At 35.3% G+C, this 24,714-nt stretch overlaps 1 protein-coding gene across 2 annotated transcripts in view; it reads right to left on the bottom strand.

Annotated features, from left to right (window-relative positions):
* Positions 1-4,784: 4,784 nt before the first annotated feature.
* The window catches only part of LOC125658771 (buccalin-like), a 30,988-nt gene continuing 11,058 nt past the window's right edge, over positions 4,785-24,714 (bottom strand). Inside the window, exons 1-3 of one of the 2 annotated variants that reach the window (XM_048890169.2) lie at positions 11,535-11,994; positions 6,605-6,751; positions 4,785-6,510 (exon numbers count right to left, since the gene is read on the bottom strand). In XM_048890169.2, the coding sequence (XP_048746126.1) occupies positions 5,448-6,510; positions 6,605-6,642 (1,101 nt within the window). In that variant the 5' untranslated portion in view covers positions 6,643-6,751; positions 11,535-11,994 and the 3' untranslated portion in view covers positions 4,785-5,447. Of the gene's footprint in view, positions 6,511-6,604; positions 6,752-11,534; positions 11,995-24,714 lie in introns of those variants that run through there. The other variant, XM_048890167.1, reaches the window with a different exon arrangement.

Genomic DNA, 24,714 nt, shown 5'->3' with positions numbered 1-24,714 from the left:
GTCATCTGTCAATATATGCGGTATCCATCTGGCAAAAAAAAGTGCCATAGGTGGACAGAGTCAATCGGAATTGTTTGTCCTTGGAAAATAATATAAATACTCATGTATTTTGTGCTTTGAGAGTAGAGGGAAGGAGAGAAGAAAAAGAGAAGTAGAAAGAGTTGGAGAGTTGTTGGTAAACTCTTTACTTGTAATAAAAGTTGGAAAATTACCTTGGATTTGACTCCGAAAGACAAAATGGGTTACAGTTCTCCTGGGTACGAGTTCCCTTGATTCCATATCATTTATGATTAAATCAATCCGTACTCATTTGAGAAACTATTTTTAGGTGCAGTGAGCCACCTTAAAAGAATATTGAACAGTATTGTAACAGCTGAAGACATGTGAATCAAAAATTAATTTCACATATCACGATTGTATGGGATATAGACTTTAAAAAGAAATCTATCGTGATGGATTTGATTACGTATGGGGTATAAAATGCGAATATGCATTGAAAACGGTTTCGTTTCAATATTTGAGTTTTGTTACGAATGAATACTGTCACAATTTGAGTTTGTTTTATTACACTTGTTGTGGCGTTCCATAGTTTCCCACTATATATTCGTTACGGATAGCTGGTCACGGCTGTCAGACCGGTTTGTAAATGCTTACGTATTAGTTCAGACCAGGCCGTGGAAGTGGGAAGGTGTGTCGTTCCCATGTGTGAAAACGATAGACCTGTGTGGTCGAGAGTTTTACCTGTGTGGTTTACTGGGCCTGCATTGTATGTACATATAGTACGGGTGTTCGAATGATGTTCCTGTGTGGAAAGTGAAAACACAATTTTGAGCATTTCGATAGCAGTGAGTGTGAACTGTTTATTTTTGTTTACGATAGGAAATGTTGTCACTATTTTAGATTTGTGTAATTGTTTGTATTACACAATATACCCGACGTATTCAAGTTTTCAGTGTATGTAGTGTATACGTAAAAACCCCTGCCGTTACTGTGTAATTATAGGTGACCAGCTGTGTATTGTATGGCTCGATCAGGTGCTCGTAACATGTATATTATGGCGTTCTGAGGTATCAGATGAACAGCTTTGGAAAACGACCTATAGAAATACAGGAAATACGTTTACGGCTACAGAAACGTTGAGCGAATGATGGACAAAGTATCGCCACGTGTATGAAGACAGCCAACGACTGTGTTGTGTAAAGTGTGGTAACTCTTTAGTCAACGTATTTTGTTTCGCCATCCTGTGTAACTTATTTTGAATTCAAGAGACAAGTCTGCTGATTTTCCTACATAAGGCAACATAAACATAGATAAACATTTAGCATTGGTCGGGTCACGTGTCATCGTCTGTAAATTCATTTCTTTTGTTACCTGTATGAGTGGTGGATGAGTGTAGATGTTACTTGCTAAATTAGTGAGCACGATAATAAACTTATTTGCACATAGTCTTTATCTTTCTCCAAAGAACGGTTTGCAGCGAGAGATTATTTCCATGCCATTATTACAAATTGTGACAAATATGATTTGTTTAAATTTGTGGTACTTCACATACACCTGGTGAAGACCAAAAAAAATTGCAAGGATAAAAATATATTTGGTTCTATGCCTGAACCTGACTATGTAAATACATGTGACTTAAAATGCATTGCACTTTGACCCAGTGACTTTGAATACTTTAATAAATAAACATTCATTCACACCTGGTGACGTCTCAATATGATTGAATTTTTTTGGAAGGGGCGTAAAAAAGAAATAAGCGAACAACAAACAAAAAACACACAATGTCATCATACTACAGTTTCTGGGTGAAATTTTTCAAATAGACACATGAACATGATAACTCACTTTACAAGCACACATGTTTGTGTTTATTTCGTAGAAGCACACAACTAGGTGTCAATATCTTTAACAAAACACACCTGGCTGTGTTTATTTGTTGGTAGTGGTGACTTAATGGTTTGGTCGTGGGCGTCATGACCGGGAGGTTGTGGGTTCGATCACCGTTAGTACTTTGAACTCGTCATACCAAGATCGTGAAAGGTGAATATAACAAACAGTAATCTATCGCATAACTCCTATAAGCAATACAAAATAGAGTTGTGAACACGCGGACCCATGGACATACCAGAGTTGGGATTAGGTGCCTAGGAGGAGTAAGCATTCTCTGTCGACCGGTCACACCCTTATATCTTGATCAGGTAAACGGAGTTATCCGTAGTCAAAATCAATGGGTCACGAACGGTCTAACATTCGGTATGAAACACGTCAGACAGCATTTGACCCAGTGGTAGGTTGTATTGGCAAACTAGATCGTTATTACGACCATAGAATTTGCGAAATGCTGACTTTAAACGAGAATGTTGAAACCCCAGCACCATCAACCTGTTTGTCAGTAGCCTGCCTCGATTTAAAAACTGACCATACGCAGAACAAGCTCTTGCTTGAGATATATAAACACCATATCCGTTTACCTGATGAAGGTATAGGGCTCACCGAGAGTGTGGCCGGTCGGCGGGGGTTGCTTGCTTCTCCTGGGCACATGATCCCGCCTCTGCTGTGTCCAGGGGTCCGTGTTTGTCCAACTATTTTGAATTGCTTATTGGAGTTAGAGATTGATCACTCTTCGTTATCTTCACCTTTCATGCAGGTGATAATGGAATATTGCTACATAAATATAGGAAGTTGACGATGGAGAAACTGAAGTATGTCATAAAGTTGAGTTGTTCGTTTGCCGTTAATATCTACTTTCAATAAAATGTCTTAAGTATGAAGTAGAAGTGGACGACTCTGGGGTGTCCTTTATTTCGAGTTCACAGGGATATATCGAATGACATACGAACACTCTAATTAAAATCAGATCCTAGGATACGCTCAAAATCGCTATAATAGGATCTGTCATAACCCCATTGGGGGTCATGTCCACCTGACCTTTTGCTTGTAATATTCATGAGAACTATCAGCCAGTCAGATTGCGCCACACAGACAATGATGGCTATTTAGGCGGTTCCAGGCAATTCGTAAACAAGTTGCAATAATCGCTTTCCCATGAAGTTTATTGCACACTATAAAATTGTTGTTCTCACATAAGGAATTCTAGACTTTCGCAATAATGTCGAATCTATTCCGTTCATAAAAACAACAAAACGTACGATATGAAATACACCCAGATTAAATTAATTATGAATTGCGATTTATGTATGAATAGGGATGGGTACAATTTGAATAGTTTTCAAGATGGTTTTCTTAATTAACGCGAGGAATATAACGCCACTCGACGTAAACGGTGCATTGTGACGTCACTTCTAACTAGGATGTGTTTTCTTTCAAACCAAACAATCGCAGCTATTTTCTTTGAATTGTAAACACCGACGGTTTCAAAGCCGACGCGCTTATTGGCTGATATAAAGTTCATCTGAACATGACCCCTAATCGGGTTATGTCAGATCTTCTTACGCAAAGTATACGGCGCGGATCTAAGAAGTCTGATTTTAATTAGATTGGACATACGAATGAAAATTATTATTGTTAATACATGTGTAGATGACATGTCATAGATATATCTAAATGTCGAATTGAAGGTCACAGCAAGATATTTTTTCTTCGCACGTAAAAGTTTTAAAATAAATTCTGCTTCATTGGAATATTAAAACAGGTCAGCTAACAAAGGAGCACAATTCGTGCCCATGGGAATTCCATGTTGGAAGACCTGATCACCAAAGACTATGAAGATATTGTCGATGAGGAGCTCTAGCAATTTTTTTTATTTCAACTTCAGAGTACTTGTGCGTGTAATCAGAGGACTGATCACTAGATATGAATATTTCCATTTTTGAGGTAACTGTCCATAATGTCAAAAAGTCTAGTCTTTAATTTATCGTGAGGAATGGTCGTGTAAAGTGTTGAAAAGTCATACGGTTTGATGTTGTTGATTTGAGAAAGGTTTTGCTGTTTCAAATTTACTAAAAGTTCTTTAGAATTTTTTAGAATCCACGTTTGATTTACGTATGTAGTCGCATAGTACGTTTCTCATTCACATCTGTTAATATTTTTGTGATGAGCAAAGATAGGGGCTTAGTAGGACACTTACTGGATCCAGCAATGTATCTTTGTGAGGGTTTTTATGAAGTTAAGGGATCCAGTATAGGTACGGTAACTCATATTCATCCGACCCATGTAAAATAAGTAGCGACTGTTCCTTCGCCAAACGCATGCCTTTAGAAGTAAGAGAGTCGCGGGTCTTTTGAATGAGACTTTAAAACCCAAGGTCACGACAGGAATTGGCCTGATAGAGAGCACTCTTTTCTACGGCCCTGAACGCCATATACATGTATTTATATAAAGTTGTGGCATTACATCTACATTATGTTAAGATTTAATAAGAAGAAAAATATACAAAACAAACGTCATCACAAGCACACTTCCAAGTGTCTATTTCTATTTTAAAAGGGAATACTGATGGTACGAATTTTAACTTGCAATAGCTTGTAATTTGGTGAATGGTCTCATTCTTCTGGATGTCCAGAAAGTTATAACCACTATGCCGAACTTAACTGGGTTAAATCAGATCAAACAGTTGAGTACGTTCTTGTTTTACTACTACTCTAGCAAACCTACAAAATTTCTACACGAAGAAATCGCTGCCAAATTGATTGCTGTCACTATCACTCCTTGTGACATACACATCATCGAATATTACGGTTCCTTAAATCAATTTGCGTTTTTCGCAAGTGATCACGCATTTCTATGAATCTCTACCCTAAGAATTATTAATTGATAACAAAATAAAGAAAATCATATTTATTAATTTTTCCCTTGAACATATTCGCCCAACATTTATTAAATGAAATGAAAAATTGTAAAAATCAGAGAGAGCATATTTATTTTACATATAAACTGCAGTATCGGTATCTGATTAACGCCTCAGGATGTCCTTTTGATCGTCCAATCAAATGAAAGATGAAAAACACGAAAAATTGAAAGAAAAATACTGTTCATGTTACAAAAACAAGTTACAAAAATTTATTCGACTTCGATTAAACGATTTTAGCGACGTTTATGCGAATATAGAAACTCAGATAATACATTGCATGTTTATTGTAAATACAAATATATATGGATGGAGATGAAGTTAAAGGTAGGAAATAGCTCAAATATTTTTGATCTATCAATCACGTCTATTAGATGTTCCCCTGAGGCATCTAATCCTTTATCATAATATTGAACTGAAAATGAAAACATAACGAAAGATCCACCAGGATCCATCAGGACACAAATATTGTGGTCCATACAAAAATATGTTACAAAATGCTTTCAGGATATGAAATGTGAAAATGTTTATGTTACAAATATAACTTTTCCAAAAATTTTATCAAAATTTAAACCCCCTTTTTCACTGTTACTTGGTTCTCTGGAACCGTTCCATCATCTCACAAGTTCAGAAAACTTTGTCACTTTCCCACTAAACCACTTGCCAGAGAATCCAGTGCCCTTTTTCCTAGCGACCCTCTAGGATGGGAATTCATTGTTCTTTTCCCGACTAAACCACTTGCTATGGAGTCCAAAGTTCTTTTCTCCAAAATCCCGCTTGCCAACGAATCAATCATACGCTTTCCAATCAAACCGCTTGCAAGGGAGTCCATCATACGTTTTTTAGCAAGAACAAAATATTTGTGACCATTTGCATCTTTTTCCATTTCTCGCTTTCCAACTAAACCGCTTGCAAGTGAGTCAAAATGGCGTTTTCCGACAAGACCATTTGCTACTGTATCAAGTCGTCGCTTTCCAACAAGACCACTTGCTATCGAGTCTATAAAACGTTTTCCGACAAGACCATTTCCTACTGTATCAAGTCGTCGCTTTCCAACAAGACCACTTGCTATCGAGTCTATAAAACGTTTTCCGACAAGACCGCTTGCAACTGAATCAAGATGACGCTTCCCAACAAGACCACTCGCTATGGAGTCCAGATGACGTTTACCGACAAGACCACTCGCTATGGAGTCCATATGACGCTTCCCAACAAGACCACTCGCTATGGAGTCCAGATGACGCTTCCCAACAAGACCACTCGCTATGGAGTCCATATGACGCTTCCCAACAAGACCACTCGCTATGGAGTCTAAATGACGCTTCCCAACAAGACCACTCGCAATGGAGTCCATATGACGCTTCCCAACAAGACCACTCGCTATGGAGTCCAGATGACGCTTCCCAACAAGACCACTCGCTATGGAGTCTAAATGACGCTTCCCGACAAGACCACTCGCTATGGAGTCCAGATGACGCTTACCTACTAATCCACTTGCGATTGAATCTAATCGACGCTTTCCGACCAGACCACTTGCTATCGAGTCCAGTCTTCTCTTTCCAATCAGCCCGGATGCAAGTCTATCAAAAGACCGTTTTTGTGCTGCATCTTGATGCCGAAACGAGTTGAGTAAGGATTGCTCATCATGTTCAAAATCTGCTTGGCATCCGATATATGCGAAATTGCATACGACAAAGAATATCCTGTTAAAGAAAAATGCAAGGATGACTTTTTATCATTGAATCCTTAATGTAAATCGTCATGATATCAAAAACTTGTACAAAGCAATCAACTTACGTTGTTAACCACACAATGTAGTATTCCTTTGTCACCATTTTAATTGGTTTCTTTTCAATATTGAATCGCTCCTTCCTCTCGTTCACGTAGGAAACTGTGACTTCAGGTATCCTTGGTTATGTTGAAATTAAAGTAACGCCATTACCTCTAAAACATGAATAAAAATGAATGTAAAGATCGGTGAAAATTTTCCTTCTAGAATCAAACAGTAAAAGTAAATGACAACTGTATAGAAAGGAAAATACTTATATAAATTTGAATTCACAATTAACACCCCTCTACGTCATTGGAAGTAAGTAATTAAAATTTATCGGATGAGTCACTGATTGGTTGTTAAAGATTCAGTCGCCTCCTCTGAGGCTTAGTGGGAATAGCTTTACAAACTGTTACATACCATTACTAATATGGTGTTATTATCAATTTAAGCTGTTACTTGTTCTCTTTGAAATGAAATACTACTTAACGTAATGATGCAGTTTAATTTATCCTTCAAAGAAATGTATTTCTGTCCTTTATCCTATGAGATGTTTCTTTCAATTCCATTTAATTTTAATTTTCACGTAAAGTTACTGACGTCTATACATCAGTGAAAAATTCTCGAAAACAAAATGAAAAACCACCTCGGTTATTCATCGAAATATCTATCTATAAATCCACTATACTTTGTGGTAATCATCCATCACCATAAATTCAAAATTGTTTAACTCACTTAGGGTTGAACTCCTCCGCCCCCCCCCAACCCCTCCCCCCCCCAACCCCAACCCAACCAACCAACCCCCCTCCCCCGGTGCCATGATGGAGCCAAAAGGGAGTTAAAAGTTACATTGTTCATATAGAGATAATGTCATCCTATATATTGTCAAATTGATATGCAAGCATCCCCATATAGTGAACAGGTCGCGGTAACTCAGTGGTAGATTTTTCGTTTCCTAACCTAGAGGTCGTGAGTTCGATCCCCGTTCGTGCCATGGTCGCGTCAACGTTTAGTAATCATTGTTCCTTCAAAACGCTCGGTATTTAGAAGTGAGAATCAATGGTCTTTCAGAGGTCCCGCGGCACAGCAGACGTCAACACGTTATAGAAGCCTCAATCCTACAGCCCTGAGCGTTAAGCATAGGTCTAAATTGGTACTTCACTTACAGCTGGCGACGTCTCAATATGAGTGAAATTCTCGATGGGACGTAAAATATACAAATCCATATAATTTAGTAGAGAACTTTCAGATTTTTTCATAGTTCTATTCCCAATGTGGCAAGGATTTGGTCACGATAGCGAATGAAAATTTAAACATTTATTATGTATTTGAAAAGTCTTTTTGTCAAGAGTCAAATGATACAAACTGCCAGGTTGATATTTGGAAGCATCTTCATATAGTGTTATTTCCGGTTTATTCAGACATTGGCCTCTGGACCAGGATCGGGCCATAATGGGGTTCAAAGTTTGACATTGTTTATATATAGGAAATCGTATAACTCACAAGAATACAGATTGTCAAATCAATATCTAAGCATCTTCATTTAGTAATTTTGAGTTCGTTCTTACCACGACCCTTAGGGCCATGATGGCGCCACAATAGGGGCTCAAAGTTTTAACATTTGTCACATATTTGAAAAAATTTCAAAATGTTCTCAAGTACCAAATATATTTAGAGAATCAAATTGATATGAATTATGAAAGAATATCCATATGATTTGATTTTAGGTTTATTTAAACTATGGCCCCTGAAAATGGATGGCCAATTAGATAATTTTACAGATAGATTAGCACTGAAGGAGCAAATAAAAGGGGTTCAGAGTTTAACATTGTTTAGATTTTTGGAAAAAGCTTGAACATCTCAAAAGCCACAAAGGTATAGATTGTCAAACAGATATGTGATTATCTCAGTGTCCATAAGGGTACATATTGTAAAGCAACATTGTTTGTGAGGTGTTTCTACAGCTTCCTTCCTTGTCCTAACCCCTGGAGCAACAGTCGGTTCATGTCGCCTATATGTTTATTTCGATGAATTTGATTAAATGTGTGTATTAAACATTGAGAATTCATAAAGATAATACAGGTAAAGTGATATATTTTCTTATTATTATTATTAAGCCCCCGGAGGTTTCAGTGCGATAATAGTTTTCCGGGATTGTCCATTCCACTAACCTTGTGGTCACGTTTCAATAGTTAAAATCTAGTCAGTGATAAATCTTAATTTTACTTATTGATTCAAACTGAGGAAATAGTTTTTACAGATTTTGCAAATAAAATATTTCAGACAATCAATGAAAATTTTCATTGGTGTAAGATTAATATTAATAAGATGCAATTACCCCACATTACACCGGAAGTTTGAGACACAAAACGGGAGGTTTAATGTCCCCGAGTCAAGGAAATTCATGTTCGGTGAAATTCTGTATCATACAGACTTCGCAGTTGTAAAGATTGACTTCTTCCTTTTACAGTATATTAATGCATTGGTTTTGTAATGGTCTCCTAAACTTCATGGCAAATATCTATGTTATATAAAATCAATGAGAAGCTGATCGTGGGGATATTATTAAAGAATCCAACTCATAATATGTTGATTTATAGCAATACACAAAGTCCTTTATGACTGTCTTTTTATGTAAAAATTGTAATTAAGCTTCTTTATCAAAATCATGTAATATTGAAGTTAGAAAGTAGTTTGCCAAACTCAAGTTTTGAAATAATATATCATATAGTTTCTCATTAAATTTCTAATTAATTAGAAGTCGTCTTCATTTGTAAGCATCTAATAACGTTTTCTATATCTCAGTGTAGTCTATATTTAAGCTGTAGACCCTTTACAAGTTTGCTCGTCTTATTATATATAATTTTTTTCTTCTTTGTATTACTGCATAACGATACATCGCATATACTTAATTCTAATGGCCACTGTTTTAGACTGGTGTATGGGAAGAGCTACATGTAGGGTGTTATATATACATAACAATTGTTTCTCTCCACTTTGAATTCTACACATAGCAGATGCTTCTATATGTCTAGAGATACAATTGCTTAATCTTTGACTACAATTACTTCTCTCGTTTAGGACATCAGTCTTAAGGAAATTAGTATCCCCAATGTAAAATATAACTTTATATCTTATATCAAGGTAGTCACCGTGTGTGAATGCGTCTGAGAGCAAAATGATTTCATACATCGAACCACTGGAAATCTCAAACGTACACAAAAATTTCACCAAGCTCTGAAAATAAATATTCTCAAAAATTTGTTATCAGTTGTAGAAGTGTGCGGCAAAATAATATATTGCTGTTAATGAAAACAAATGTTTTCTTGCAGTTGCCCATTTGTTTGATCTCTTAATCACTTCATGTCACTTAAAGAATGTGCCTCTAATAAAGACGCTGATTGGCTTGTTTAAAAGGATAATGCAAGTACATGTACTAGTGCCAATAGAAAGTATTTTGAATAGAAATTTTATGACATTTTCCACTAAAAAAAAACATGAACAGTGTCTTAAAACACCTTTGCTCTGGAAAAGGTGGTTTTTTGGCTCTTTCCAGCACAACTTTGAATGTGACGACTGGAATTTTATGGTCCTGGTTTGAAAAAAAAAAATTCACCTACCTCTGATAAAGCATCGTGTTTTAGATTCCATACAGGAAGTATTTATTAGGCACTTTCGCAAACATATTTTCTATCAATAGCATCTCCATAGTTTTAGTTAATGGGTTAGCATCACCTTTGGGGGAAGGGCCTATAGACAGCATCCAAACGTTTGTAGGAAGTGTACACAAAAGTCGGGATGAAACAGATCAGTATTTTATTTTTTTAAAAGAACAACAAAAACGACGATATTACTTCCGCAACCATCATCATCGTGCACTTTTTTGTAAAAGCAAGGAAGCTTTAAATGGGCTTTCTAGATAAATTGTCAGTGCAACATTTACGAATCTCATGAAACATGTGAGACAATCTTTGTTTTAAAATATACTTTGACCATCGATATTTTTTCAGTACTTTTTTTATAGATTTGTTTTAAACCTAAGTTTAGAGTCTTGTATGTCATTTGAAACTAGGAAACTTTTTGCGTCATCGGGTACATGATACCTTCAATGTCTTGGCTGTTGGGGAGACAATTTCTCATTAGAATACGTAATGAAAAGGACAGAACGAGTTCTTTACATCTGTGTGTGCGAAAGGTAAAGATGACCTAGGTATTATCACTGCTTTATTGCCAATATAAAGCATATCATCATTTTCAATTTTCTAAGGAAGTGTTCACCCTAGCCGTAACTAAATGGATTGTTTCACATAAAATGCAATTTACACGTGAATCGTTAATACAGCTACTGAAAGCCGTAAACAGTTTGCACCGGAAAAAAAACATTTATTTTACCTGGAGCAAGAGTTGCCATTGTAGAAGTACTTTTATCCGTAATGGATCATTCATGCAACAATTTCTCAAAGATTTTTATAGATAGTCTCTGATACTATTAACACTGGTCTTTTGACTCTGCTTCCCTAATCCAGAAAAGCTTGATCATACGATGTCAAGAACTAAATAGGAAAATATATATGACCGATAACAAAAGCTTTAGAAAAAGGCGAGGTATGTGCCATTGATACGCATCTTGATGAAGCGCAAAATCTATAAAATCATTAATTTGATTCCAAGAAAGGAAAGTCGTAAATGAGCATCATGCAGAAGTTAATTAGCTATAAACATGGAAAGAAAGTGGACCCATGGATAGTCGTTTTGCAAGTCAATGAAGAATAGATCTTCTTAACTCTTGTGAAAGCTTGTAAAACCAAACTTCATTTTCAAAATTTAGTTTGATAGACAAAAGAAGTTCATGTTTCGTAGGGTTGTATTTCTTTTACTGAAAAAAAATCATATCATAAACGGTAGGTTTTCCTGCTTTATAGTATATCATATAAAAATAACAGTGATAAAACTTACCTTATCCCGCATTTGAATAATTCCTTTCGTTTTAAATCAATCTAAGGTTTTTGAAAATCACAGTTTTATAATCTAGATGAATTAAACGCAAGGTGTGAGAACGTTTCATTGGACATGACTTGCATAATTAGTTGTAAGTTCTGCCTGAGAAAAGAACACCAATCGTGGCATTTGATGACACCCGTCACCTGCTGTTTCCCGCGTTAACCAGCAGCTTATGCAAAGCAGATACTTGAACTGTTTAAAAGCCTACGTGTTCAGATTTCTCATGCATGTTTCTTGACGTAGCGGGCGAGATAGATGTGTTACTACGCTAATGTACTAGTCCTATTCCCATCAAAAGCTAATATTTATTGCCAGTTGTCTTCAGCGAGGTAATTTACATGATTATCGCCCTCTCCACTCACTTTATAGTAGTCTCCATTCAGTTAATGGTAGTCTTTTATGGCGAGGAATCGAACTGTTGAAAAAATTTCAGAGTGAATATTTTTAATCCTGTTAATTACACCGGAAATTTGCTGAACACATGAACGTTTTTATTTCAACTTTCTTAAATCGATGTGTTTGCTAAATGTTCTGAATCAGTCAATGATCATATAATATTAAGACGGTATAAAACAGAATAATCTCATGTTAACATAATGGTAGATAGAACGATAGTCTACGCAAGGAACGCGATATTATTCATCGAATTAATCGCATTCTTAATCATGGGAGAAATAATAGCTGTTCGGAAAGGGGCGATTTATTCATAATAACATTGGTATATCATATATATAACATGGAAACTTTTTTTTCTAGTTTGATATGAACACTACCATATACATGTATATTATAGGTAAGATTTTCGCAAATAATTTTAAAAAAAAATAACCAAACGTTTTTTATATTTTTTCCCCTTGTACAAAGGTCTTAGCAATTTCACTCACAGCACTAATTACAACGCTGAGTTGCGATCAATTTTTCGTTTTGAATATGTCATCTTTTACATTATTCTTTTTTTTTTTAAATTCAGGTCGTGATGGGGAAATTTTACGTTTGGGCTACCGATAGGTGAAAAAACTACTTTATCGATTCAATTTGTTATACTTTTAAATCATACGAAAAGTTCAAATTATCAGATAATATCCTTTTTACCTTAGACAGCATTGAAAAGTAGAAATCTTAGTGAAACTAAGGCACCAAAGTGTATAAAAAGAGGTATCTTCTACCCCTGGTGAATGTCACTTTGAAGTAATGATGATGTTAGTTTTTTTAGGTTAACAATTAAATTTACAAATCATTGGTGACATATACATATCAAGATATAGGGCTCACGGCGGATGCTTACTCCTCCTAGGCACTTGATCCCACCTTTGGTATATTTAGGGGTCCGTGTTTTCCCAACTCTCTATTTTGTATTGCTTATAGGAGTTATGAGATTGATCACTGATCGTTATCTTCACCTTTCATACATCATGATTTTTAATGTAAAATAATAATAATTTTTGTTAACAAACCTAATATTAGTAAATGGCTCTAATTACCCATACCTACATGTATGTACACATGTTATGTCAATATAACAATGTATTATCTGGCCTCAGATACTTGTACAGTGTATATAAATAGCTCGAGTGTCTAGTCTTAAAGATACACGTTTGTACACGTCTTGTCAATGAAATCAAAAGTCATTTGACATTAGAGGTCAATATATTCTGGAGTGTGGGATTAGAATTTTCAAATCTTTGTAATGAGAGGGCTGAACAGGAAAGCTCGTAGACACCGTTTAGCACTCACGTCATTAAGGTGGCAAAACAACATTTGAAACAAAGTGTTCATAGGAACTCGTAAGTGTGAACAACTTCGATAATTAATATTGCGTATGAATACTGCAAGACAGCGAATGATTGCTACTCACTGCCCATGTGTTTACTTGTATGGTGCTTTATGTACCTTCGAGAATTTTTCAGTCTTGTAAAGACTTTGCCATCTTTAGCTGAAAGGCCACACAATTTCAGCTTTTTGCTGGGTGCTATGGGTGTTGTGTCTCTTTTCTAAATACATATTCCAAAGCATTTGATATATCCTCTTGCACTCAAACCACTGGACAAGATTCCGAAAAACAACCTTATTGTGCCAACCCAATGACGAACAGTGATCAATGTCTCAATTGGGAGTCTAAAGAAAATGTCTCTCGCCACAAATAATATTTTGTTTCAATTATTTTTAAGGTTAAAAGCTACATGTATAATTGAAATGATCTCTTTTCTATGAAATTTGTAGCTCCTTTTGAAAAGGAGAGTCTTCATTCAACATAATTTTATCATAGGAGATATATTTTTTGCTAGAAGGTGAAATATATCTTATGCGAAAGAGTCCTATGAGAGTAAAAGAAACTATCTCTCTAAAATAAAGTCTTGTTTTTCGAATAAATACACATTACGTGACACGGTGGTTCGTTTTAAGTTAATGGACATCAGCACCATCCTTAGTGATATAGTACCGTATGAATTTAGACCGAAACACGTAGACTGAAAATAGAAGTTGTAGGTTTATAAATATCTTTTAAGCTATATGTAACAGGAAAAGACACAATAATGACTCCAATGTCTTTTCACACCTTGCAAGTTTTCTGTTAAAACAATTTACAAACTCTATCAAAATTTTATGAAAGACTAATGGCTAGAATCTTATTATTCAATATTTGTTAAACATATGTAAAGTAAGATAAACCGCTTTGAAGTTTAAGTTTAGTGAATGGATCGATAGAACCTATCCTCGGGTTCGAAACTCATGAAATTAAGCCACACGTAAACGATCCTTTCATTCCACGTCCTCGTGGATGATCTTTTTGTAGCAGTGTTCTGAATTAGCAATCATCACAAAATAGACACAGTTTGATCCTAGCTTTTAACTCTGAGCTTATGATATTTTAAATATGATTAAAGGACTTAATCAAATGTTAATTTTCTTTCCCTGGGGATAAGATATATGTCAAACAATTTCTCCGGTGTCTGTCAATGAAAGTTGGGATCTACCGATATGTAAGCACATAACACGCTATCAATCCAAGCTCAATTAAAGTGATGCGGCTTTGATTTTCCTCGATATTGGTGATATATTACAATGTCGACATTTCATCATATCACCAAAGGGGGTTCAGTATACAGTGCATTCCCTGTATCCGATCACGTGATCCCGGGACGGTCAGGGCTTTTTGCACGTTTTACAATTCCTTGATAAACCTTCAGGCCACCTCGGTTTATTTCTGTAGGAATATATTGTCCCACTCCCTTCCCATCCATATGGATTTCAATTTAAAGATTATCTAACACAGCTTCATAAAGGTTATGCTTTATTTCGCTCTTCCGTTCTTGACATTCATAATAAAATACGTAATGTGATTTTAATTAGATAAAAAGATAATCTATCTTAAATGAGGGATAATTATTTTCAAGATTATGGAAGGTGCGTGTCAAGGTTTAAAGGATTTGTGTTATTCACTTCCATAAATTTTGGATAAAAAAATGATTCAGTACCTATAAAATTTGGTATTACTTTAATTCTATAATACCGAGTGATTTATTTCACCTTGTAAATAACTTGACGTGAACAGAAGGGCACGATAATTTTGAGGCAATATTCATTTCCTTATTTATCTGTATGAATGTTATGAAGTGCATGGATATTAATATTTGATGATTGTGAACACATTATACGTTTGTTGGAATTAATGGCTCTTATTTGGTTGATCCTTTATTGTATTTTTACACAACAACAAAAACTAATCAAGAAATATCCATAAAAGCGACGAAGTGAATTCAGTACTACACATGGTGTCGGAAGAATGAGTGTTGTACAATCATCCATTTTTGTTTGGGTATACTTTTCATAGGTATGGACAAAATCAAGACCGCATGGACATATGATCTCATTTAAGGAAGTATTTTCAGCATGGCATTAACAAGACACTCGCTTCTATACGAGAACATTAACCAAAAAAAAAATGTCCAATATCGCGCACAATTTACCAGTATTCACTCTATTCATCAAAATGTCCAACAGGAGAAAGCAACAAATAGTGAAAATTATTTCCCATCGCTCAAGACATGGCGATTGATCGAAAAAGAAAGGGTGGTATCGCCAAAACAGGAATCATTTGAGTGAAACATCCTTAATAATACCAATCTTTTATTTTACTACACAAAAAATTAACGCTTAGCAAAAGGACGGTATATTCATGTATATATGTGTGTGTGTGTGTGTGTGTGTGTGTGTGTGTGTGTGTGTGTGATTTGATTTGAACATATTTTATTGTATAAGTGTATTTTATACAAACGGTTTGAACACAAGTTCTTTCAACTTACTTGTATTCTCACCTATAATATTAATATAACCCAACAACACCCTACTTTCTTAAAGTGTGGAATCTAAAACGATACAAGAAATTTACAGAAGCACTGAAAATCACTGGTTGTTTTTTCTTTTCTTTTTAAACAGATCATATGGAGAGTGACGTTGTCACCATTGCCGGTGAAGGGCTGCAAAATTTAGGCCTATGCTCGTCGCTTATGGCCTTTGAGCAGGGAGGGATCTTTATCGTGCCACACCTGCTGTGCCACGGGTTTTTGCGGTCTCATCCGAAGGACCGCCCCATTTAGTCCCCTCTTACGACATGCAAGGGGTACTGAGGACCTATTATAACCCGGATCCCCACGGGATTTTAGAAGTTTAAATAACCAACAGTGTCGTGTCCTTTTCAGTGCTTTCATCTATCTATCTATCTATCTATCTATCTATCTATATATATATAGTTTGTAAAAAGAATTCAGTATTTGATACCGTAAATACATCCAATAAGAAAAGTCAAGAAACACAAAACTCGAATAACATTTCACTGTTATTTCAATGTTATTCGAGTTTTGTGTTTCTTGACTTTATCATTGGATATATCATATCATATATATCGCATTTATTTAGTATCTCCTCATGGTAATCGATTTCTGCTAGATAGTAACCAGTCATAATTAAATGAATTTAGAGGACCATGTCAGAAAAGCAAATACATCAAACGTGTGGGAATATATTTTTGCTCTTCCTATCATACATAATTGAAAACCCTTTACGTAATTGTGCATATACATATTTCAGAATATTCTAGCATCAAAAGAGATCACTGTCTAAAACATATTAATGCATCAAAATATGTTGGTCATTAGGATGTCTGGAAACGTGTGCTTCAAAGTCCTTATACTATTCATAATTCACCAGTTTCATCAGTACACATCTCAGCTCACCTTTCAAACACATAAGGCAATAAATTATTTATTTGTTCGTTGAAATAAACATTTACATTTTTATTCGATGGATGACATAAAAGTCAACATACATGCACATTTTCAGGACCAAAGGAATACTTTGAAATGACAATACATAATCAAACAGCTTGTAAATAGCAAGGGATTAGCAAACCAGAATCTTGAAACGATACGTAAAATTCATTTCTGACAGGTGCTTTAATTCGATAGGTTCATGGTACATGTCTTCCGACATCGTTGTCTAGGATAGGTATTGTACATATATATTCATCTTTTGAGTCCTTCCGCCTCTATAAAAGATCTGCATCTCATTCTACTGGATTTAACTTTTATAATCGTTTTCTTCTTTATATATATATATATATATATATATATATATTCGGTATTCTATATATATATATATATATATATATATATATATATATATATATATATATATGAATACCCTCCCAAACGCTTATACTGGTTTGGAATTACGCTTTGTATATCTTAATGAAGTGAAAATTTTATTGACATTGAAATGCAAAAAAAAAAAAAAGGTTACAAAATCAATATCAACAGAAAAAAATGAAGGTTTTTAGCATCTTTGTTTTAAAAATCATATATTATTTTATGATTTAGTACAATTATCACAGAGATACAAAACACACAGGAATATGCATGGGCTTAGTTTATTCCCCGGAAATTATTTGCAATTATTTAAAACACAATATACTTTATTTTGATGCAATCTAATTAAAATAAGACTTCTTAGATCCGCTCCGTATACTCTGCTATTGTAGCGATCGTGAGCGTATCTTAGGATCTGAATTTAATTAATATATTTTGGACCCAAAGAGTACACCGTTTTATAGTATTCTCCCTTTTCAGAGAAGTAGATAGTAAAAATAATACACTTTATAAGAATTATTCAGACTTTCATTCTGAAGAATCTCCATCCTGGTGTCCCTATATATATATTTGGCTTTGTGGATCCGATCTCGTCATGAAATGCTACATTTCGGGATTTGAAAAGATAACCTGCCACCTCACTCATCTGGCGAATATTGTACATTTCAGCGGATACCGAATTGGGGAAACTATGCAAGAAAGCAGCTACAAGTCAAACTAGGCAGTCAGAATGATGTATATAACATTTATTAGTATCTACTGAACATTGATTATCCTAGTATAAGAAAATCAAATTTAGTTTAGCTACAGCATTCGACGCGACGGTACATGCGTGTTAAACTCCATTAATTCCCGTTACGATGAAATGCACCGCTTTGCATTACTCTGGAGCATTGACCGATATATCCATTTAATGATATGATTTAAAAATCTTTGGATCTTTCTTTGATAAGTACTCTTGAACTAGCCCTAATTTTATGAAAGTGTTGGTCATAACGTACAATTTAATACATGCAAGAGATACATTTCTTTCTTTTTTTCTGTTTGTGCTTCATTCTTGGTCACTAATGCTATACTGCTCCCGCATAACACCTACAACAGTTCCGTGCGTTCTCATTGCTGTGGTGTTTTATCTCGGTATCAGAGAAATAAATATTTTATTATCAGTTTGTTCATCCGTACTTAATATCAGTGACAGGCACACAATCTCCATCACTTGTCTTTTTGGCGGGCAATTACCGCAGACGACACAAGACTTAAGTGGATTCCCGCTAATGAATTGATTGGGGGATTCGTTACAAGCTGACAGGATAAAGAAGTCGATGTGGACATTTCTACAGTCTCTGTTTTCATATCCGATCTCCCTTACTGCTGAGACTATGTTCTGCTAATTTGCATATGTTGTGTTAAAATTTCCATGTTCTGTTTTAAATGAGCTTGGCAGCGTCTGTCAATTGTCAGGTTTGAATTTGATTAGCATCCACGAGAAAGTGTCGAATCACGATTGTTCAGAGACATTCGGAAGATCTTCCACAGGGCAAAAGTAGAATACACGACTACAAGGCACGTAATATTACCAAACAAATGCTCGCATGAAACCAAAATGTACAAACTTAACATGTATACATGTCTTCGTACCTTTACATTGAACATTTTTATTTTAGGTCGAAAAGAAAAGCAAATCGAACAAATGCAAGAATTGGACGGGAGAAAAAAATGAATACCTTTATGCAGTTACTTAATATCTTAATGCGTAAAATACTAATGGAAATAAAAACTGTCCTGATGAATTCTGTGAACTTCACCTGAGAGAAGCAACCTTTGGTGATATTTCTTTTAGCTAGATAAATTGATCATTTGAGAATGATTGATATGTTTAAACTGGCTTCAAATTTAAATGTATAGTCGTACGCACAACATAAGATGTTAATCTGTTATAAATTATGGCGAATACATGGATTTCACAATTTTTGTCTTAAAGTGAGATATTAGCGCGAAAATACTCGAGTCTTATGTAATCTGCAGTGTTTGTCACCAAAAACAAAAGATAAACACAAGAAAAGTAATAGATAATACGATAATTCACCCCCCTCACACACACACTTATAGATGGCAACACATAATTATTTTTATACAGCTAAGATATGTCATCCAAAACACATGGTACATGTGTAAAACAATTTTATTTTGATAGTAAAATTACTGTAAACAAACCGGGAAAATAATGAAATCTAATTTCATTAATTACAATATCAATTCCAATTTTAGATAGGATCACGGTATATTTCTTTGCGGAAGGTTATCTGCACAAAACTTGTTATGGACTTTACCCTTCCTATTTTCAGCACACTGAAATTTAATTTTTCAAACTGATAAGATTCACTTTCATTGAACTATTAATGTATACTCTGTATTATCCATTTAAGTTATTTCGGCGCGTGTATTGCTTTCTGTCTCATAAATTTCATCGCCTACCCCGTGTTTTCTCTTTGAACTTTAGAATTTAGAGTGTTAATTATGCAATCCAGAGGTAAACCCGCAATAGCTGATCCCCGCTTCTTGGTTATACTCGCTCCATGACCACCCAATGGCAATATAGTATATTATAAACCTACAAGAAACAACAACTAACAGAAAACACAATGGCTTATCCTAAATTAATAATTAACTATTGGATACAAAATTAAATAATCCTGATTTAAATATAAGAAAAATAAATCAAAATTTCAAAATAGTGAACGCGGTAGTTTTTCTAGATATATCTAGATGAATAGATGCGTTTAAAAAAATTTACTATTTACTAACATAACCTGTGTTTCGGTAGTATATTTTCTGAGGTGTTTCATAGCAATTGTTAGGCTGTTCTTTTCATACTGATTTTGAATACGGATTACTCCGTTTACCTGATCAAGATAAAGGGCTCACGGCGGGTGTTACCAGTCGACAGGGGATACTTACTCCTCCTTGGCATCTGATCCCACCTCTGGTATATCCAGGGGTCCGTGTTTGCCCTGTTCTCGATTTTGTATACCTTATAGGATTTATGAGATTAATCACTGTTTATTATCTTCAGATTTTTTTTTATCCCTAATGGAAAATGCACTACCTCAAAATACATGTCGGTATATCTCGCTGATTAAGAGATAAGAGGCCCATGGGCCTTAGGGGTCACCTGCGTATACATATTCTTTATTCTTGTGTTACTTTTTTATACTATGCACTAGATGACAGATATATGTATTGGTATAACTATGATACAAATTCGATAATGTATGAGTTTTTTATGAATGCAAGTCAGTACTTTGTATCACATCACAGTGAAATACGATTTTCTATATGAGTTCTAACAGGGCAAACGAATTTTTACAGTTTTCAAAGAGGACTCGTTGATTATAGGTAATTATGCAAACAGTTTGCCTGCTTGATCTCCCGGAGAGAACATCTTCTAAAATGAATTGCATTTTCAACATATGATCAACTAAGCCCCACCCTGGGATCTGAACCCAGGTTTAGTAAATTTCACATTGCTCATAGTAATCATACAAACAATTTACTTGTTGGATGTCCAACAGTAGAGATGTTTAAGTCACTTGACATTGCAATTGGTCAGCATCCACCGTCGTTTGTCGTGCGTTAACAATTGAACATTTTTAACTTCTTTTTGATAACCACCATTCCAATCCTCTTGAAATGTGGCTAGGAAAATATAGATTAAAATTGCAGGACTCCTGCACCCCAAGGGCCTTGGGGACGGGCAAAAAAAATCAATTTTCAAAACTCTTCTCTATAACCGCAAATCTGTCGGAAGAAAAACATGTAATTATATATGATGCAGAGCAGGATGGCCTGTACCAAAATTGTAAATATCATGAGGTTGTGACTCCTGGGATGGGCCAAACTTGGTGCATAGTGTTTATGAGTAAAACACTTAAAGACATCTTCTTTAGTGCTATTGATACTAAATTGAAACTAAATAGATAATTATATATAATGAGCAAGTAATCCTTTACCAAAATTGTAAGTTTTATGATTTTTGGTATCGGGGTTGGGTCAAAATGGTTAATGGTTAAATGTGTTAACAATTGAACATTTGTAACTTCTTTATAACTACCCAGTACCTTACCAACTCTTTTCAAATTTGTTATGAAGTACCTTTGGGACAAGGGTGCCATTAATTGTAAATTACAGGGCTCCTGCCACCCCAAGGCCTTAGATGCGAGGCAAAAACTGCCAAACATTGATCAATATTCAGAAATCTTCTCTATGACCTTATATTTCTAAGACAAACTAAATACATATTGATGTAGAGCAGAGGGGCCTCTACCAAAACTGTCAATTTCATGATCCCAGAGGTAAGGGTGGGACCAAAATTGTAGTGTTCATTGTCTTTCTCATATGAAAGACTTCTTTAATTTTGCTGATATGGTATAAAAACTAAATGCAGAATTTAGCTTAGGTATGTAGAACAGGAAAACTTCTTATAGATTTCATAGCCAATACTCATGTGACCGATAAGGCCGTTGAGCCTCTTGTCTTTTGCATTTTTAATTACATAATGTATATGACCAATTTAGCACCACCCTGGGATCATGAATTTCGTAATTGTGATAAAGGGTTAGATGTCCTATAAAATCATGAAAATATGTTGTCTATAGAAGTAGAGAAAGAGATTTTTCTCAGATATAATGTATTTTCAATATAATTATGACCAATTTAGCTCCACCCTTGGGCATGAACCCTGAATCCAGGGGTCATGAATGAAAAGGTGAAGAAAACGAACAGTGATCAATCTCGTATAAGGAATACAAAATTAAGAGTTGGGCAAACACGGACCCCTGGATAAACCAAAGGTGGGATCAGGTGGAGTAAGCATCCGCTGTCGACCGGTTACACCCGCCGTAAGCCCTATTTCTCGATCAGGTAGACGGAGTAATCCGCAGTCAAATTAGTGTGTACTCTAAAAAAAATATTCTTTACTTCCGGACATGAAGAGGTCAAACTGTTGATATGCTTATAATGGACAATAAGCCTTTTAGCAAAACTGTGAAAAGTTGGGTCAAATACTGTTTGACGTGTTTCATACAAAATGTTAGGGCATTCTTTACACACTAATTTGACAACAGATTACTCCGTCTATCTGACCAAACTAAATGCAAGTATCCCATAGGGTAATCAAGTATTTCAGCAATGCAAAACAAAATTGTGTTGCATTTTTACTATAAGGCCACCCTTTTCTTCATTTATATCTTTTATGCCTATTAGATTTTAACGTAATTCTATCTTCGTGTGTTTTTATTTCAACATCACCTTTTCTGACATATCCATAACTAATTTGTATTGTTATATAATTATTTGTTATGATATCCATATAATTCATAGTATCCAGTTTAAACAGAGCAAATATCCACAGCTTCATAGAATCGTCTTTCAGAATTTTACTCCTTCGCATATATCTGGTATTGACCATTACACCATTATATTATTATAAATTGTCCTCATCCACCAATCTGCTCGGTAAGCAGCATTCGGTTGGCCACTCTTGATATTAGTTAAGTGATAGTCATATGGCAATGGTAATCAAAAGGAAACCAAATGACATTTGATAAGTGAAAAATCGCCATGGTCTACACTACTTTTCTCCAGATGTCTTGCCTATCTAAAGACTCTAACGATTAACATACACAATACAGTTTATTGAGAGTGTACATGATTGAATTTAGATGAAGTAGAGCTTCGACATTAAAATCAATCAGAAACACGTCACACGGAATATAATGTATAATACCCATTTATCAAAGTTATCGACATACGTAATTGTTAAATGAGAACCATAAAATAGATCAGGTTCATTCGAAAATGGCTTCAGTAGAAGATGGTACTGGTATTCCATCTTTCTCTCAGATATTTTGAAGTGAATTGATCGTTCAACACTGAATGGGTTATTCGTCAACTAAACCCGATCTCCGCTGAACCTTGCTTTATTGCCTCCATGCGGCTTAGCATTTGTGATTTCACTTCGCTGGGTAATTCGTAATTCGTCATCTTCGTCGAATTTTACATCTCTTTTGTATTTACATGTATTTGGATATGTCGATCCCTCTGTTTGATTTCTGCGGGATGATATTGCTTCTCTTCTTTTTATCATCACGTGTCATTTGCCTGTTCTGAACACGAATGTAATGGAAGCTACTTCATGTCGGCAGCTATATACGTAACCGTATGATTTCATTTCTCCTTCTTCCCCTGTATCAGCCCGGGGGCGGGAGGTGGGGGGTGTCCGGGTTAGAATAGGCCGTAAGCACCAAGCATAGACCTAAAGTTTGCAGCCATTCACCGGCAATGGTGACGGCTCCATATGAGTGAAATATTATTGAGCGGGACGTTAAACAATGTACAATCATGCAATCAATCTATCCTCTGTATCATTATGAAAATATACTTAATATACCAATGTTAATGGTATCGTGAAAGTGTTTAATGGCAGAACTGGACCTCCAAACTGGCCTTTACACTCTACTTTGTAAATGACTCTAATACTACTTTCGATTCTAAATAAATTCACACTTCTCAAGTGTTCCACAACAGCATCACTACTGATTTTCCTGCTAAATTTAATTACACTTTATTTTTCTGTTAATATTTATCTTGATAAGTCTAGCTTTCTCCTGTCGGGGAAACTAATTTAAATTATGCAGAGGTAGCGTATGGAGATTTAGAAACGATTTACAATCACATATCTGTGGGAATTTAGAGACGGAAGTAATAGATCTGATGATCACGTGACCCACAGATGATATATAAATCAGCGAAGCTCAATACGCAACTTCCGAGATATCAGCTCTTCTGTGATGGTGGTACATTTAGTTTTCTGTTGAACGCTTGAGTGGGTACAAGATCTATACATATATTATAGACTGGCTATGTAAATAAGGATAAAAGTTATGAAAGCGTAAATTTTGTTTATACCAGCCGTTTGTATACATTAAACTGACCATATCAAGAATAATAATTGTTTGAATTAGGCCATTAAATTAAATATGTTATGTTTTATTCCCTCTTCTGCACGAGTGATACATGTACTTTAATGAAAGAAAGATGGTGATTATCGATTTTTGTTTGAGCCATTTCATTAATAAATACTCATAAACTTACTAATATTGTGTGTCCCAACAGCTTGGCTGGTTGCATGATGTCTGGTAATCATTCTTTCAGCAATACATGAAGACAACGATAAACATTTGTACCCACCGCGTGTGCACGAAAATACATTTTGTGTCTCACTTTGTGTAAGGGTTCAACAAACGGAAAGAACTATTGGGCAACTCGGAAATTGCGTATTGCAGGGTTCGTCTGTTGGAATCTGAGAGAAAAGAGGGTTTATATAAAGGTGCTTTCGGGCGCATTGTAAGCGACATCGACTGTTTGTTATTATATTATTAGACGTTATGTGACCCACTAATGAAGATTCTGCTACTTCGTGGTCTGTCATA

Source organism: Ostrea edulis, chromosome 9 (genome assembly GCF_947568905.1).
Source record: "Ostrea edulis chromosome 9, xbOstEdul1.1, whole genome shotgun sequence".
Lineage (NCBI taxonomy): Eukaryota > Metazoa > Mollusca > Bivalvia > Ostreida > Ostreidae > Ostrea > Ostrea edulis.
This window is presented reverse-complemented; position numbering and strand designations above follow the sequence as displayed.